Consider the following 16,756-nt stretch of genomic DNA (forward strand, 5'->3'; position numbering starts at 1 on the left):
CTGCAAAACCATTTTAAGGCCAAGCAGTACATCATGCCAGTGATAAACACTGTACATGTTTTCAAAAGGTTCACCCAGAAAGCTGGTTTGTTTTGCATCACCTATACTGTACATCTATCCTGAACGACCCCACAGAAAACCAGTGAGTTGAGCATCAACCGTACACTGTACATTTATTCCAAAAAGTCCCCCCAGAAATCCAGTAGGTTGTCCATTAACAACCCCACAGACATTTGGAGGGAAAAAAATTAGATCTGAATATCTTCCCCTCGTTGGAAAATTCTAATCCATTCCAACAAGCCTGGCTAGCAAATAAATGCCAGCAGGTTGAATAAACCTCAAAAAGGAATGCTTGGCCACATCCACTTGAATCTCTTAAAACATCCGGCAATTACCGTTATAGTATTTGTCTGTAATCCTCCAGACTACCAGTGCAAAGAACTGGAAACACGGCAGTTTCCCCTGCTGCTTTGGACCTCCCAATAGAAAGTCAACCAATCATCATCTGTTTATCGCTCACGTTCATGGATGATCTGGAGGCATGCAGTTTCCTTGCATTCGGAGAAAAATACAACTTTATGCCATGCTACATAGGAATAACAATAAGCCATATAAGCCATGAAATCTGCTTTTGGGGTGAGCATCACATCCAGTCCCTCTGTAGGTTTGAATTGATGAGCATCAAGTCCAGTCCCTCTGCTTTTTGGGTGAGCATCAAGTCCAGTCCCATCAAATAACACATATGCAACTGCTATGACTCAACAGGAAAGATTCTGCAAATAAAATCCTGAAATCGCCTGGAGTACAGTTTCGGATCTACAGCTGAAATTGATAGAGAATCAAATTGCAAAGACTTATACGCATGTTCAAGTTTCTTAGTGATATCATAGTCTTGAAGAATATCAATAATTCCAAAATATAACACTACATCATAATCCTCACGAAACAACTCTCCCTCAGGATGAGAATCACGTTCACTTCTTGGTGGCCTACGATTCGCCCTGGCAGGCATGTTCACACCTAGTCGAATGCCCAGCCTGTAAAAAGATAAAAATATCAGACAACACATCACTAGCTCTATGTCTTTGTTAACATTTAAGCTGAACACTGAACAGATGTATTATTATCAGTTTGAGATGAGTTCAGCAGGGTGGATCCATGCGATTGCCTATTAATAAGAAATAACAACGACCAACTATTAAATACCTGCCAATTCCTGGAAGAACCAGGTCCGATTGATCCAGGTGAGAATCAGGCACCGGGACACGACCGCTCTTACGTTGAGATTTGCCTGGAACTAAACCCATGCGTCTTGTAAGATTGCGTCCATCTTCTGCTAGTCATGTAAACTCTCTTTTATCATTCATATGGAGATGTAAATAGAAAGAAAGCAGACAACAAAGCAAATCCAAATGGCAAATTTGCACATATGATGGACTGAAAGGCAAAGTAGCAAGAAAAGCTCCAGCAATATATTGTTGTGTGTAACAGCAAAAGTCCCCATTCCTACACAAGGGTGGATCCGTTTGAGTTTGCCCTTCTTATCACTAAAAAGGGATACAGATGTTTGTGTGTTTTAACTCTTTTACCTGCTTGGAGAACCCTATGAAATGTTTCCAAACAGATGGGGACTTCAACGGGGACTCAGTGACTTGCTGGCCATCCCCAAGATGTTCCATACATATTTTAAGGATGTCCTGGGCAGATTTCAGGGATGTCTTGGTCAGACTTTCCAGGCATGTATATTCAGTTTGAAAATGTACATTGATGATGGAACAATATGATCATTTTTCCATCCATTTACAATGAATCTAAATTTATTATACAAGTTGCAGCTCAAAACATAAATTTTATATGATGGGTTTCAATTTGGGTTTCTAGTGACTCAACTAGCCTTTTCAGCAAATACATTACAGCAAGCAAAGTCTCCATCTTAAAAAACATAGAAATAAAGCATTTAATAGGACTGATCCTCGTGGTTATTGCTCTTCTTCTTCTCATTTTTGGGATCATCTCAGCTTTTACATGTACATGGCTTTCTAGGAATCATTTAAGTCAAGTTCTCCCACCATTCCAACCTCGAGCATTGTGAAAACAATCAGATATTAGTGACTTGGATTAAGTATTAAATGTTTCAATAAATTCCCATTCAATCACCTTTTTAATCTGAAATATGAACCTATTCACCTTTGAAAAGTAAGTGTTCCGTGTTTTTTTGGAATTTCACTCAGCCTCCTTTTAAATTGGCCAAGCTTTTTCAAAGCTGACAAGTACAAGGATTGTGCATAATATGTAATATAGGGTTGTAGGCTTACAAGCAACTACAAATATTTATTATTACTATTACATATATATATATATATATAGTACATCACCCATCACTATCGTTCCTCACCTCCCAAAAACCAGTGCAACATAGTACAGTGTACTACACAGTATAGTATTTCTACTTTATATATTTATATAAAATAGAAGCTTTATATTTTATACATATTTATAATAACATATAATACATGGTTTTTGGCACTAATAGTTAGCTCAATCAGTTGGGACCATCCACTGTGTTGTGCACTTGCACAACATACTATTAGCAAACATGTACAATGTTTACACTTGCATGATGCACTGCTTGGCCTTAAATATCGTTACTGTGTTGTATGCAAGGCCCCCTCCAGAACCTAGTGGGGACAAGTCTGCTAGCTGCGTGTCCAGATGAAGTAAGAGAACTCACGAATCTAGAAGTCAATGTCCACTAGGACTCTGCACTGTCATTATTGTCAACTACTATAAAAAGCAAGTGACAAAAGATTATCTGGCATAGCTCTATCCCCCTCACTATGAGGCAACCACCCCAAATCCTAATGCAATGAGATGGATACACATCAAAAGGGGGCTTGCGAAGCAAAATAAAGAATACAAGAGAAAAGCAAGAAAAGGGTGGAAAGACACAATACCAAAGAAGAGGACTAGCAACACTTAATAGGGTTCCATGATGGTCCTCCCATAACTAAACTTGGCAAATTGCATAAAGTCACAAGTTACTATGATGTTTGAAGATGCTACCTAATGTGATCTACTGGGTGACACAGTACCAAAGAAGATTAGCAACACCTAATAGGGTTCCATGATGGTCTTCCCATACCTTAACTTAGCAAATTGCATAAAGTCACAAGTTACTATGATGTTTGAAGATGCTACCTAATGTGATCTACTGGGTGGATTTTACATTAAACATGACTCACTTCTTATGTCACTATGGCTCTTGTATACATGCTAGTCAGCCTCGCTTAATTCTTGTAGTCCCTACTTCATGATGCTTTCAAAGTTATAATCCTTTGGGGGACATTGATCAAATAGCTCATCCACATGAGAAATCCTGGAAACCTATATCCCCATCCAACCAGTCATATCAAAGGCAGAAAAGGTTCAACTCACCGGATAACGCAAACAACGCAAGCCGGTTCCTGCCAAGTTGGATGGCCGATAGAAAAAGTAACCCAGCGATCCAACAGATATAGCGATCAATAGCACGAGAACAGGAACGGTAACGGTAGATACGATGGGCTCAGCAGGGATGGTCAGCTACCTCACCTATCTAACTACCCATACCAATAGTCCACCCAATGGGAGTATGTTAAGCCCTGATCCAACTAATAAAACATAACTCGAAACCATCACAGGCACTACTACATCAGCTATTTCATCACTTTCAGCCTTCCTCCCGAAGACCCCACATAGAAGGCAGGATTCTAAAGGCACGCACTCAAGGTTGGCAAGGAAGAGTCTTCAGATTCTTCAGATAAGGAGGAAGAGTTCATAAATCGAGATAGAGATGGTTCGGCTCCACACCTAATGGGTGTTGCGCAGCGAAATCCACGCCTAACGGTACAAGAGTGGATTTCAAAACACTTTGGAGGGTGTTGGGGCCTTGAGATGACATGATGACTTGTTGAGATACCCTACCTTTGATGATGAGTGTCACATCCTTGATGATGGACAACGGACCTTCTATGATGAGCGTTCGACCTATTCATGACATTGCACCCCTCATTAGATGCCTTACCCATTGGAGAGTAGATATAGCACATGGAGATGGGACACCTTTTTAACATGACATCACATATATTGAGCTTGATCTGACCTTTGAACATGAAGCATTGTGACCACTAAAGACAATATCACATTTTGAGCTTGTAAAAGTACTAAAGGGATCTCTAGGGCTAGTAGTGAACAACCCTAGATCTCATTACATCCCCCAACCCAAAAAAATGTAGAAACTAGTCATACTCCCAATAGCCAATCATTGAACTCAAATTTTACGTTTTATTTATTGTTCAAGGGTTAAATTAGGGTTTATAGCAGGAAACCTTTCATTTTCAACCATAAGATAGCTAGACATCTAGGGTTTATGATCACTTGTGTGGCTAAAAATAGATTTGTGTGGTTTATCATATTATGCATTGTTGATTTATTTAGTGACCTTCTTAGGGCTGGACGTCTTGCATTTTAGGGTTGTTATATGGTCTTTTAATATCATAATTTGTATGTTAGTTAAACCGTAGTTTAATTCATATTTCAGCTAGAGTTTGCATTGATTATTGACTTGTTATGAAGGGTTGATTTTCTTACTGCTGTTATATCTGAAATTTACTATTTTTCACACAAATTTTACAGAAGCCATATATTTTTCTTCTTTTCTAGCAGTTGGCGTACCCTCTTAGAGACTTCACACGCTCAAAACTGGAAATTGCTAATAGACCACCTTGGTTGTCTTGATTACTATACTTTAGTGGTGGTATTCTGAGTAGGTAATATAAGATGCCTGAGACTTGATAAACTATTGTCTAACGATTCCTTGAAACCTTCTATTAGGCCTCCCTTGTGTTGAATCCTTCTATGTGACACTTGATTTAACACCTTTTATAAGGCTTTGCACTAAGGTGCTAAATTTTGTGATAGAAAATTTAGAGTGGAAAGCAACTTGTTCGACTACAATATCTTAAAATCAATGCAATTAAGTGGCATACGCTTCTTGACACAACACAAACTTGTTCTGGATTCGCATGCACAATTCATATCACAATCTTATAAATGATAAGAGACATCACAAGAAAGTTGAGAGCACAAGGACAAAAGTTGAAAATAAAGCTCTCAACAATAATGAAATTGACAGTCAAAGACCATCTAAATGGTGGTGGGCTTGATGAAAACAAAGTCTTCAACCGATGGTTATGCAGGCAGGGTAATATTACCTCAAATGGTTGGGGTTAGGTGCATGTCCTCGGCCCATTGGTAAGGCACACCATGGAGAAATCAAAAACAGGTAAGTACCGTGCTCATTGGCTAAGCTTAGCAAACCAACAGAGTTGGGTGGTACACACTTCGGGGTTTCTCTTGGAAGAAGGTTGCCACGAGAAATCTTGTCTACATACATGCACTCTACATGATGTATAAGATTGGCATTGAGATCTTGACTGACTTGGGTGCGTGAACTATACGTAAACCAATAAAGTTAGGCGATCCACACTTTAGGGTTGCAATGGATGGCAGAAGTGCCTTTGAGCACAACTATCCACATCTCATAATCATGGAGGACACTTTTTGGGTGCACAACCACCAATCACATATCAATCGAGCAAACATCCATCATACACACTTAGGTGCATTATTGGGCACGCATAGACACAATCAAATAGATAAACTTTAGACAGATCCAAGTGAAGTTATGTGGACTCAAATAGTATGGGCATAGCCATGTAGACTTGACCAGTCAATATGAGTTGGATACATAAACCAAGACAAGTAGGAAGAACAAATCAAGATGAGTTGGATGAATAGTAAGATGAGTTAGACAAACAAACAAACTAGGTGGAATTGGGATGTGGATTTGGATGGACAAACTAGGCACACTAGAGACTTGGGTAGACTCATGCAAAACTTGGGCATAGCACCAAGTGCCCTCATTGAACATGGATGGTTGGCAAACAAGTCACCAAGGAAAGCAAGCTAGCTATGTGGGCACTTGGATCCACCTTAGAATGAAGGAACTTGCAAATGCACAACAAAGACTCATACAAATGGAAGATACCTCAAAAATGCTAAGGAATAAGCAAGAAGTTCAAGAATTATGCCAAGAAATAAGCAAGTTCTACAAGAGTGAAAGGAGTTCTACAATTATGCCAAGTTCAAGGTTGGGCACAATAGAACAAATTGCATAGGCTAAGTGAGACGAAGAAGAAAACAAGACCTATTAGAGAAAAACCAACAATGCCTCAAGGGTTGGATTCACAGTTCTCATTCTTTTGTAATTGACAAATTGTTATTATTGTAGTCTATACATGATCTCCTTGTAGTCCATAAATGATCTCCTCTGTTGTACATTGTAACATTCTCAATACACATTCTCTGAAGTGACAATAAACTTAGACAATGGCCTTCTAAAATTTGGTGCCTAAATGAACTTCCAATAATAAGCTCAATAACAGCTTCTAAAAAAACGAAATTCCACATGCTCAAAGTCTTCCCCATAGCCTTGGATAGTAAGAGAGATAGACCCTCCCACTCTACTGCTCCTCCAAGAATATTACAATGAATACCCCCAACCCCACACACCCTCCAAGAGACAATATCCAACTTTGCATCAACCCCTTCATAGTTATTGACGACTCTATTGAAAATCTTGCTTCTTTGTCCCTTCACTCGATTTCATCATCTATTTCCATCATGCCTGGACTTCCGCTACTGTGTTCTATGCATTGTTTAGATTTCTAAGCATTTTTCAAGAACCTTGTACCTCTTCATCTAGCTCACTACTTGGATCTTACATGTTTTTATTAGCATAGCCATGGGAGCTGATTTTGCACTGCTTCGTATCTACCCTCATGTATTTCTTTAGTCCCATTGATCACCTTTTTTTGGTCAATGGATGGACATAATAAAATAATATCATCTTCAAAATCAGTTTTGGGTGTCTCGAGAAATAGATGATCCAACTTTTATGAAGCCACCTTTATTAAAACAATAAATAGAAATTTGGCTCCAGTTATATGGAAACCCTTGGGAATCCTTTATTTAAATGGGAGATAAGAAGTCACAGCAACAATATAAAACTCAGCATTGGGATGAAAATAAAGTGGCAGTCAGTTACTCAGGAGAACATCAGGAAAACTTGCCAACTCAGGAGAACATCGGAGAACTCCACAACCTTTAAAACTTCCAGAAAATCAGAAAATTTGGGAGAAATAGGAATTTTTTGCGACATTGTGATAGACAATGACAGTATATTTGCATAACATAGTCAATTGAAAATTCATTACTAATTTGAAAATTGAATTGAACATGTACAGCCATACTGACAGATCCTTCTCTGTATTTCTATCTCAATTGGCGTCAATCGCATTAGAACATTTTCCTGTTAACTATAGCTACAAATTTTTCATGTAATGTGATACAAGTAACAATAATTTCCAACTAAAGGAAATTCAAAATAAGGTAAAATGGGATTATGACAACAAAATCTAGAGTTTAGTGTATGACACATCAAAAAGCAAAAAAGAGAGATAAGTGGAATTCAAATGCTCAGAGCATTAACCATATGTGAAGACAAAAATGGTTGAATATACTATGCATGTTTCTGGAGTGCAGGCTTACCTTCAAACTTTGACATTTCATAAGTTGCATCAACAGAATGAGGCTTATTTGTAGAATGTCCTGGTGAAAAGTTGGCAGGAAACTGAGGAGCTCGCAGGTGAACACCAAGTAAAAGACTATAGTCCATAATTCTCTCAGATTCCAAAAATTTGCAGTCACGTTCCATTTGTCTGCAACAGAACAGATTCCATCAGCACAGACACTTTGTCAGAATCATTACACAGATAAAACATTAATAATAAGAGTTTGATGGCTTTCTGAAAAATGGACTCAAAAAATATGATAGAACGCGTAAAATATAATTGCCAATGTGAAAATTCAACTCTATAGGAGAAGCCCTTCAGCCCAATTACTATAAGGTTTTAGTATGAAGCATAAGAAAACCTTCATGTTTGGGATAAACTGAATGACAATCTCATAATACCATCCATATCACAAAATGATCTGAAACCTAGAAGTTCCTGAGGAAAATTAGAGTCTGGTCAATTATTAGAATGCTATTTTTAGTGTATCAATTCTGGAAGCCATTTCAAGTTGGGCCAGGGTGGATTTCTTATTCCAGAAACCCCTCTCATACCACATTTCCAGAAGGTCTCATTAACTTCCAGAGTCCCAGACAGTCTCAGACCACTGCTGGAAGCCTCTCTAATAACACCTATACAATAATGAACTACAACATAACCTAAGAAATAAAATACTGAACCATATAAATATACACTAAAAGTGAAAACAGTTTACAACCAAGCATTTAAAAATAGTTATGTTTTAGGCATAAAAAGGGACATACTCTCTAATTTACGATGGGTGACATAAGCCAATTTGTTATACTCATGATACTAAAGCACGGATTCCTGATTTATTTTCAACTTTCAGTTTTTTTAATCTATTTTTTTATATGAATCTGAATAAAAAATTGCATTTCAAATCTGATATGAAAGATGAAAATGACAATTCTATCATCTGCATATAACAATGACATTTGAAGTCATTTAAGGAGGTTAACTTCAAATGAGAAGGATTATATACTTTGCTTTCATGATAAAATCTGCAATCTAATGTCTATACGGGTTTATCCATCAGTTTTTTTACCTGCCAAACCTCAGTGGATGGCATGCAAATATGACAAAAATCTTCAAATCCAAATAAATTTAAGATGTCTAAAACTTGAAATCCCTGAATGTAATTTGTCCAGTGATCAAGCAAAGAAAAAAATACCCATAACAGTAAGAGGATAGGCTTAATGAACTTACGTTATAAGTGCCTGACGACGAGACGGCTCAAGGTAAAAGACAAAGTCCAAATCCAGATCCTTCAGAGTTGTAGTTTCTTCAATTTCAACTTTGTCTGTTGAGCGACCTTGAGATGAACCTTTTAAATCAAAGCGTCTATGTATGTGCAGCTCTGAGCAGAACATATTACCCATAACTATAAAACGGACCTGTTCAATTTTCCCATTTCAATTTATTAGAGATGATATTTCAACTTTACAAGAATTTCAAAAAACAGCTTTGCATTGGGTAATACATAGTCTTAACAATTGCAACGGGAACATTTTTAAACTCTAAACCTTGAAGAAAATTATTATTCACAGAATTTGTAAAGATCTATTAATAGTTGAACCTCAAATATTTAAATGTAAGTCTTGAAAATAAAATACCTTGTTCCCTCCTGCTGGTTTGACAGCATGTAGACCAAAAAATTTAGTAATCAGAGTGCTTTCATAGGTACGAACGTGATTATAATAATTTGGTAGCATTCGAAGAAGTACCTGTCAATGGGTTGCATGAGCATGTCAGATACGATAAAATAAGATAATTTCACTTATATCCAACAAACGACCACAAAAGTAGGTCAATGGGACTAAAAAGGTACCACCATTGTAATAGATAGTGGGACTGCCATGGCACCTCCTAGACCTAAGCTAACAAAAATAAGTAAAGATACAATTACATAGGATGCTAACGACCATAGCTGGTAAAGATCCAGTGTACTCTCTTTGAAGCATTAAACAACTTTCCTTTATATGCATATGTGAATATAATAAAAAAACATTTTTCAGGAATAACTCTAATACATCCTGAAACCTAGAGGATACAATATATAGGCTCAAGCTAATACAGCTGCAACTTCCAGTATTCCCAATGTAAAATATGTATAATACAGGGTGTTAGAACAACGCCATATATTGTATTGTCTAAATGAAACTATAAGTTTTCAATTCAATAGCAACTCTCTTCTGCATTATTATTGCAATCACAAAGATATCATGTGTTATAATGAATGATCTTATAACACCTGCTTAATACCTATAACTCCCGACTTTACTATGCAAGCACCTCTCCTTCCTTTCTTCACCTTTAGGATGCTGTGAAGACCCTTGCAGAGTACTTTTCAAAATAACAAAAATTAAAATAAGAGCCAAATAAGATTTTATCCAATAGTTTCCCCATAATTCAGAGTTAAAAGCGCCCTCTAGTGTGTTATTACTCCAACAGTTAGCTTTTACAAAGACTTGTGGAGATTGTAGTGGACACCCTGACCTAATTACCTTGACTCTTTTAAACCAATAGGATCCTCTAATTTCAGTTAGTTTCTAGTAAGATTCCTGGAAATTAAGTGGACGCCCTAACCTATTTATTTTAATCGCCTTTACCTATGAGAAATACTAAAGATAATAGACAGAAAAAGATGGGATGTATTCTATGCATCTGCTCAGTCAAGCAATATTGGCTATCAGAACCCAAGATATACCAATGTAATCATGTTTCCATAATCTTTATTTGTTAGTCAGATTCAAGTCCCCATAACATTATCATATGCCAGCATGATCACAAAAGGGCTTTTAAAGTTAGTGCTACATAGAACACAAACAAACTAAAGCAACCAACATATTGACCCAAACATTCAAAATACGCAATTTAGTATAGCAAACTTCATCGCATCTTTTCAACAGTACCTTCACTTCAGATTTCCGCATTGTCTTTATCATAAACCGATCATCATGAGATAGATAAAAAACACTGCCACTCTTTCCTGGAGAGGACAACTCCCGCAGTGCATCATTTCCACAAATAGAAAGCATATAGTCAGCAGCATCAATTTTGAAAAGTTCACGAAGATGCCTGAACATGGACATGAGTGGCAAGTTAACAAATGATTTACATTACTGAATCAAAAAAATAAAACCCAAGTAAACAACCTGCCTGTTTCAAGCTTTCACAAAGCATTTCTTTCATAAGAGTCCTCACAGGTTTGTTCATTTTTATAGCATTCCATAATGGATAACTCTTTGACTACTACTAACTGCAACAATTAATGTTGGACTTCAGAACATGCCTTGTTTCAGAAGTTACTTCTACTAGAGATAACATGCATTTCAACTTAAAACAGATATAAATCTTTAGATGAAATTTCAATTAAAAGATATTGCCATGGAAACAGAAGTCTTTTTCAACAGCACTAATCGTCGAAACGTTAAGTTCAATGAAAGACTGCATCTAATCTGAGTTTATTAAATAAAAATAATAACTAAATAGAAACAGAGTACTCACCTATTATTTTTAATTTAGGAAGAAACACAAACAGAAGGACAAGGAAAGGTGTGCATTTTTTAAGTGATGATCATCCCATAATATATGTTCCCTTTTAACCTCATCAAAGATTAGTATGCATTCCATGACAAAAGGAAACAGCAAAATCTGTCCACAAAATCCTACAACTCGGAAAAGCCATACATGGAAGTTGCAAAGAGGACAGCAAGATATAGAAATGTTTCAAACAAATGCACCTCATTCAAATGCCTGATATGTATCACATATTTTCATTAATTAGCACCCAAAATGTGTGTGCATACATTCCATACGAAGGGTCAGGGAAACAGTTCAAATATCTTAAACTGCCTCTCATCATTCAAACAACTAGATAGAAGAATATAAAATATATTGTCTTTAGAATACGATAATTTTGCAATAAACCCAAAATTTTCCATGCACACTCAACATAAAAGGAGGAAAATAAACCTGAACACCATAGGGCAGTAATCTTTCCATTTGAAGTCAACAGATTGATGAGGAGGGGTGGATGCAGAGCCCTCTGGAGGAAATCGCATCCATATTCTTGCTTTGGGACCAAAATCGGCAGAGACAATTTCACGCTTGGGTTCCGGAGTTATCCTTCCGACAGTATACCTGCATGCGATATACAGAGCATCGAGAAAATCATTCAATTTCTTCAACAAAAGGCATTTAACTGCAATGTAAAAAAATACCCTGGTAGAGGGCAGAATGAGATTTCTAAGAGAAACAGTTGCAAAATACACAAGATGATAGAAAAAGTAAGATATATCACAATGATGATGATAATCCAAGATAAAGGGAAGGAATTCCCCGCAAAAAATCACAAAAGATGCATGTGAACTAGAAAATATGATAAAAATACAACATTTGAAAGAGGTATATAAAGTCTGCAAAAAAATTGCAGAAGCAGATTCAAGGAAGTTTTCAAAATATGAAATAAATTTTCAAAATAAAAGGTAGAGAGAATATCGAGTTTAAGGATTAAAATGATCAGAATAGCCCTATTAAGCATTAATGCTTAATAGAAGAGACTGATTAGAACTAAGAGCAGAACCCGATTCAATGCACAAATTTAGCAAGTAATTATGAGCAAGTTGAGAAAAGAACCTGATTCCCAATTGCAAGTTGACCATTAAGTCATAATGTCTGTGTCCTTTGAAAATAATTTCTCCGGGCCTCTTCCCCTCCTTTGGATTTTGTTTCTCTCTTCTTCTACGCGTCTTTAAGGGTGCATTTTCCTTAACAAATTCATTAATCAGGACTCCTTGAACATATTCTCTTTCAACCACGTAGTGCATAACAGTATCAATTCCCTCAGAAGAGCTGCCCTCGCCATTTTCAGACTCTGGGATACATGTGCTATCAATAGATTCGGCACTTGAACTTTTCTCCACATCAAACAAAAAACTTCTCTGGGATATGAGATCACCAGTCTTTGAAGATGTGGTTTCTGAAATGCGAATGCAAGATGAACTCAGTCCGGTCTCAAAATCAGATAGAGCTGGGCTTCTCTCCTTCCAAGAAACCCCACCATCATCTGTTAGTTCTTCCTGTTGATCCCAACCTGAAGATGAATATTCATGTGACCAATTCAACTCATTTTGATTAGCACATGGAGGATAAAATATCCCTTTGCCATCTTTCAGACCCTTACTCCAGGTCCCAACGTAATAGCTCCCATCTGCCCATCTGTAGACACCATGGCCATGCTCCAACCCATCAATCCAGTGCCCCTCATATATATCCCCGCTTATCCATCTCAAAATGCCTTTTCCACACATATGCCCTCCTCTCCAATGTCCCACATATTCATTACCATTTTCCCATACGTAACGACCCTCGCCATCCTCAACACCATGCTTCCAGTCACCATTATAAAAATCACCATTCTTATAGCATTTATGGCCATATCCATGTTTTTGGTTCAGCAGCCATTGGCCTTTGTAAGTGGCGCCATCTACTCCCGTATACGTTCCAAAACCATGCAAGTAACCGCTCCAAAAATCCCCCTCATAGGTTGCACCTGATGGCCAAGATATCCTACCATTGCCTGTCTTTTTACCTCGGCACCAGTGGCCTTCATACATGCACCCATTCGCCCACAAGTACTTGCCTCTTCCTTCCGGTAAATTACCATGCCAAGATCCAGCATATATGTCCCCATTCGGCAGGAACTTTTCCCCAACCAAAAAATCCCCTCTAGGGTCCGACCCAAACACAGACTCTGGAACAGAAAACATGGACTGCTGCTTTTCATCTTCTTCTTCATCCACATGGGCCACAGGGCCAGACATACAGAAGACACCACTGGGTGCCGTCTTTTTTGCTGTTATTGCTGCTATCTTCTTCCTGAGAAGACAATGCAGTAAAATCAAAAGGGCTGCTCCTCCTTCTGGATTTGCCGGCGGATCTAGATCTTTGGTATTCGCCACTGTGAGATACTTGTCGTATTTGATCGCTTTATTATGCAGGAAGCACCAAGGACCTGCGGCTAGATACATCAAAACCCCTTGAGGTAGTATTTTTGTGTCTTTGGATCTATGTATCCGCAAACACTTATATGACGAATATTGTCTCGCTGTGTGATGAATACAACATTGGGCATATTCGTAGAAGTTCCATGGAGCAAAATTAAAACTCGCTCACAAAGGCATTGTCATTGCCTCTCGGTTTCCGGTTCGAATCTTAATCCAACTCAGATTGGAGACACCGTCGAATACATCAAATGTTGAATATAACGAAATGCTGTAACCAATGCAAATATTGCAAGTTTCCTTTCCACGATATTGATCGTGTTTCAGTTCAATTCGCAGGCATGAAATGAGTATTAAGTATTAGTCGTACGTCTGGTGACGCATTCCTCTGTCTGGCACGCTTTGACAAGCTCGTCTCTCTAGACAGCAGTACACAGAGCTGGAAAGGATGTGCCCTAGATCCATCTCAAAAGGCGCAGAGGCAGAATCCCTTGCACATTTCATATCCCATTGAAAACCTATTCGTTTATTTATCTGGTGAGATATCATATTGCAGCAATGAATGCATGTCGAATGCCGTCGTCCTTACCTGAACATAAACAAACACCCACAGCGAATCAAAACAGACAGCCCGTTTGTTTGCACGGTCCTACTAACCAGAACAAAGCAAAGCAATGTAAAATTAAAACGCTGGAGTCCTATTCAGTTCGTTACCCGGCACCGAAAAAAAATCAATGACGAATGACAATAATAATGAATAACGGATCCATAAAAATGAACGCAAAGTCAAAAAAGTTTAAAAGAAAAAACGAACGGTAGGAGCGGATGGTACGAAGACATTTCGAAACCAACCAGTTTGTGAGCAGAATCAAGGTGAGACCGAGGACGGGCGAGCGATAATCTCTAGGAGCTTTGTTCTTGGAAGACCGCGTCAAATCAGAGGCAAATTAACGAAATGTAGCCTCGGAGGACGGGACGAGATATATGGGGGATTTTATTTTATTCTTTTAATATCAAAGCCGGATCTCCTCCTGTGCCCAGATCTGACTGAACTGAAAAAAATAAGAAAATAAAATAGAAAACATAAGGACAGGGATGTGTCGATTTTACATTAGACCATGCATTGCAACGAGACCGTCGAACGTCCAGTCTATCTTAACCTACGGTCTATAGTATAGACTATATTTCAGTAAAGCCCGTTGGGAGAAAAAGAACAGAAAGATACGAACGATCCTCCGGTTTGTATCGCAGGCTTTTTGTGTCAGGGCCATAGACAAGCTTTTCAGTAATGCCGACTTCCAAATGCAGCCAAATATGCACCTAGGGGGGGGCCATAGTGACACATAAATCATAAAGATTTTAAAGCTGATTTTTCAAATGCAGGAGATTCGAACCTCGGACGTCGAAACGAGGCTCAGAAAACGTTGATGTATGGTCTGTGAAAGCGGATTTCGTTCAGAAAAAGAAAGATTCACTCAAATACGCGCCCGAAAACTTCAATATCAGTCTAATTTTGCAACCAATACATCCTCGCTTAATAAAATCAAGCACAACACATCAATGTAAAAACAAATATTCCAATCAATTTAAATGCAACATAAAATACAAGTGGAAGTAATCTTTAAACAAAGAGTGGGAAACATTTAAACAGGAAGTAATCTCTACAAGTATCCGGAAACATTTACATAGAAAATAACCTTTAAATTCTGTCACAGGGTTAAACGAGCAAAATAGAGATAAACTCCGCGCAAACATTTTTAGTAAATTTTCAGACTAATCCTCCTTTCAAGGTATAATACAGAACAAGTCAACAAAATACGTACGAAGCGGACCTGCCGAAATGATTCAGCGCAACACGAACATAGCCAATTCACCTGCGTCGAATTTCACACTCAAACCCAGAAAACGTCAAATGTATGGGCTCCGAAGCACGAAACGCAGGTATCAGACACATCCAGACTTCAACCTTTTCAAAAGAAACCTACAAGTACTCCTGCACAGATCAGGGAAAATTCAGATTCAGAAATTCCAAATACATTCATGCATAAATATGGAAAAAAACCGACGGCAACTAGCTTTCTTGCCATTTCCAGACTAATAAGCCGTATCATTCAGTTTCGTATCCGCAAAAATTGTATCCAAAGAAATCCTCCAAATTCGTGAGAGCTCAAAATGACTTCCATAATTAGTCTGCCGTTTCAGAGACGACAAATTTTGAAAAACAAATAAAAAAATACTGCAGACATTTAAAACTTCGCGTATCACATTTTCCACATTTAAATACGGGAATTCCTGCCGAGTCCACAACTGCATACCTCTCTGTTTACGGCCTCGGCTTCTGCTTCACGACATTTGCAATCAAAAGCGCCAAAAGCACAGATCAAGAAAGCAGGGAGGCAGGGTTTTTGTGAACGTTGAGGCGGTACTTCGTGGCCCCCTCTCCAAATTTGCAGGCGACCAGGCGAAGCAAAGCACAAAGCAAATGACTAAGCCTCGACCCGGGCCTTAAACTCACTAATTAATATTCATAAATTTGAATTTAATCAATGAATTAAAACCCACGGAAACCCCCCCACCGAACGGCCTCTGTATCACATTTAAAAAATTAATATTAAAAAATTCCGTTAAAACTGCCCTACCCGGTGATTAATTCCTCGGAATGTCTGGAGGGCAAAGGGCGCGGAAGCAATCGTTGGTGGTGATTAGCATTTAGTTCTCAGAGAAGGATCTTGTGGATTTCGAAAAATAAAAATTAAATCGCCGAAAAGAGGCCGCCAGCACTTCTCTCAATGTAATTATATTAATTGGCTGCGGCTGCGAGTTAACACGTTCGCCCCCTCCGCTAGCTTGTACGAACGTGGGCCCGCCTTGCTGTCGCTTTCTACCAATTTGATAAAAACAGATATCTATTTAATTCTACGTAGCGAGTAACTATCGCTTAATATTATTATATGAGGGACACAAAGACCTTTTCAAAATAAAAACCCAAACCCTAAAGTGCAGGCTCAATCCCCTAATCCAATACCAAACCAAGGTTCTTTGTTTTTTCTAGGGGAC

The 16,756-nt window shown here is 38.2% G+C and overlaps 1 protein-coding gene across 5 annotated transcripts; it reads right to left on the reverse strand.

The window, feature by feature from the left end:
- Positions 1-263: 263 nt before the first annotated feature.
- LOC149198116 (phosphatidylinositol 4-phosphate 5-kinase 9-like) lies at positions 264-16,447 on the reverse strand. 5 transcript variants are annotated; one of them, XM_089406103.1, is made up of 10 exons: positions 16,015-16,447; positions 15,532-15,692; positions 12,333-14,288; positions 11,670-11,837; positions 10,607-10,772; positions 9,308-9,418; positions 8,901-9,088; positions 7,651-7,820; positions 1,207-1,297; positions 264-1,037 (listed from the first exon to the last, which is right to left on the reverse strand). In XM_089406103.1, the coding sequence occupies exons 3-10, from the start codon at positions 13,724-13,726 to the stop codon at positions 752-754; spliced, it is 2,574 nt and encodes an 857-aa protein (XP_089262229.1). In that variant the 5' UTR covers positions 13,727-14,288; positions 15,532-15,692; positions 16,015-16,447; the 3' UTR covers positions 264-751. The 5 variants fall into 5 exon arrangements, with proteins under 5 accessions (XP_089262229.1, XP_089262225.1, XP_089262226.1 ...); XM_089406099.1 differs by having other exon boundaries at positions 1,207-1,333; positions 16,015-16,445; XM_089406100.1 differs by having other exon boundaries at positions 1,207-1,333; positions 15,523-15,692; positions 16,015-16,445.
- Positions 16,448-16,756: the final 309 nt, after the last annotated feature.

Source organism: Pinus tabuliformis, chromosome 2_2, assembly GCF_031772625.1.
Source record: "Pinus tabuliformis cultivar Carrire ecotype Pingquan chromosome 2_2, CPIR1, whole genome shotgun sequence".
In the NCBI taxonomy this organism is placed as follows: domain Eukaryota; kingdom Viridiplantae; phylum Streptophyta; class Pinopsida; order Pinales; family Pinaceae; genus Pinus; species Pinus tabuliformis.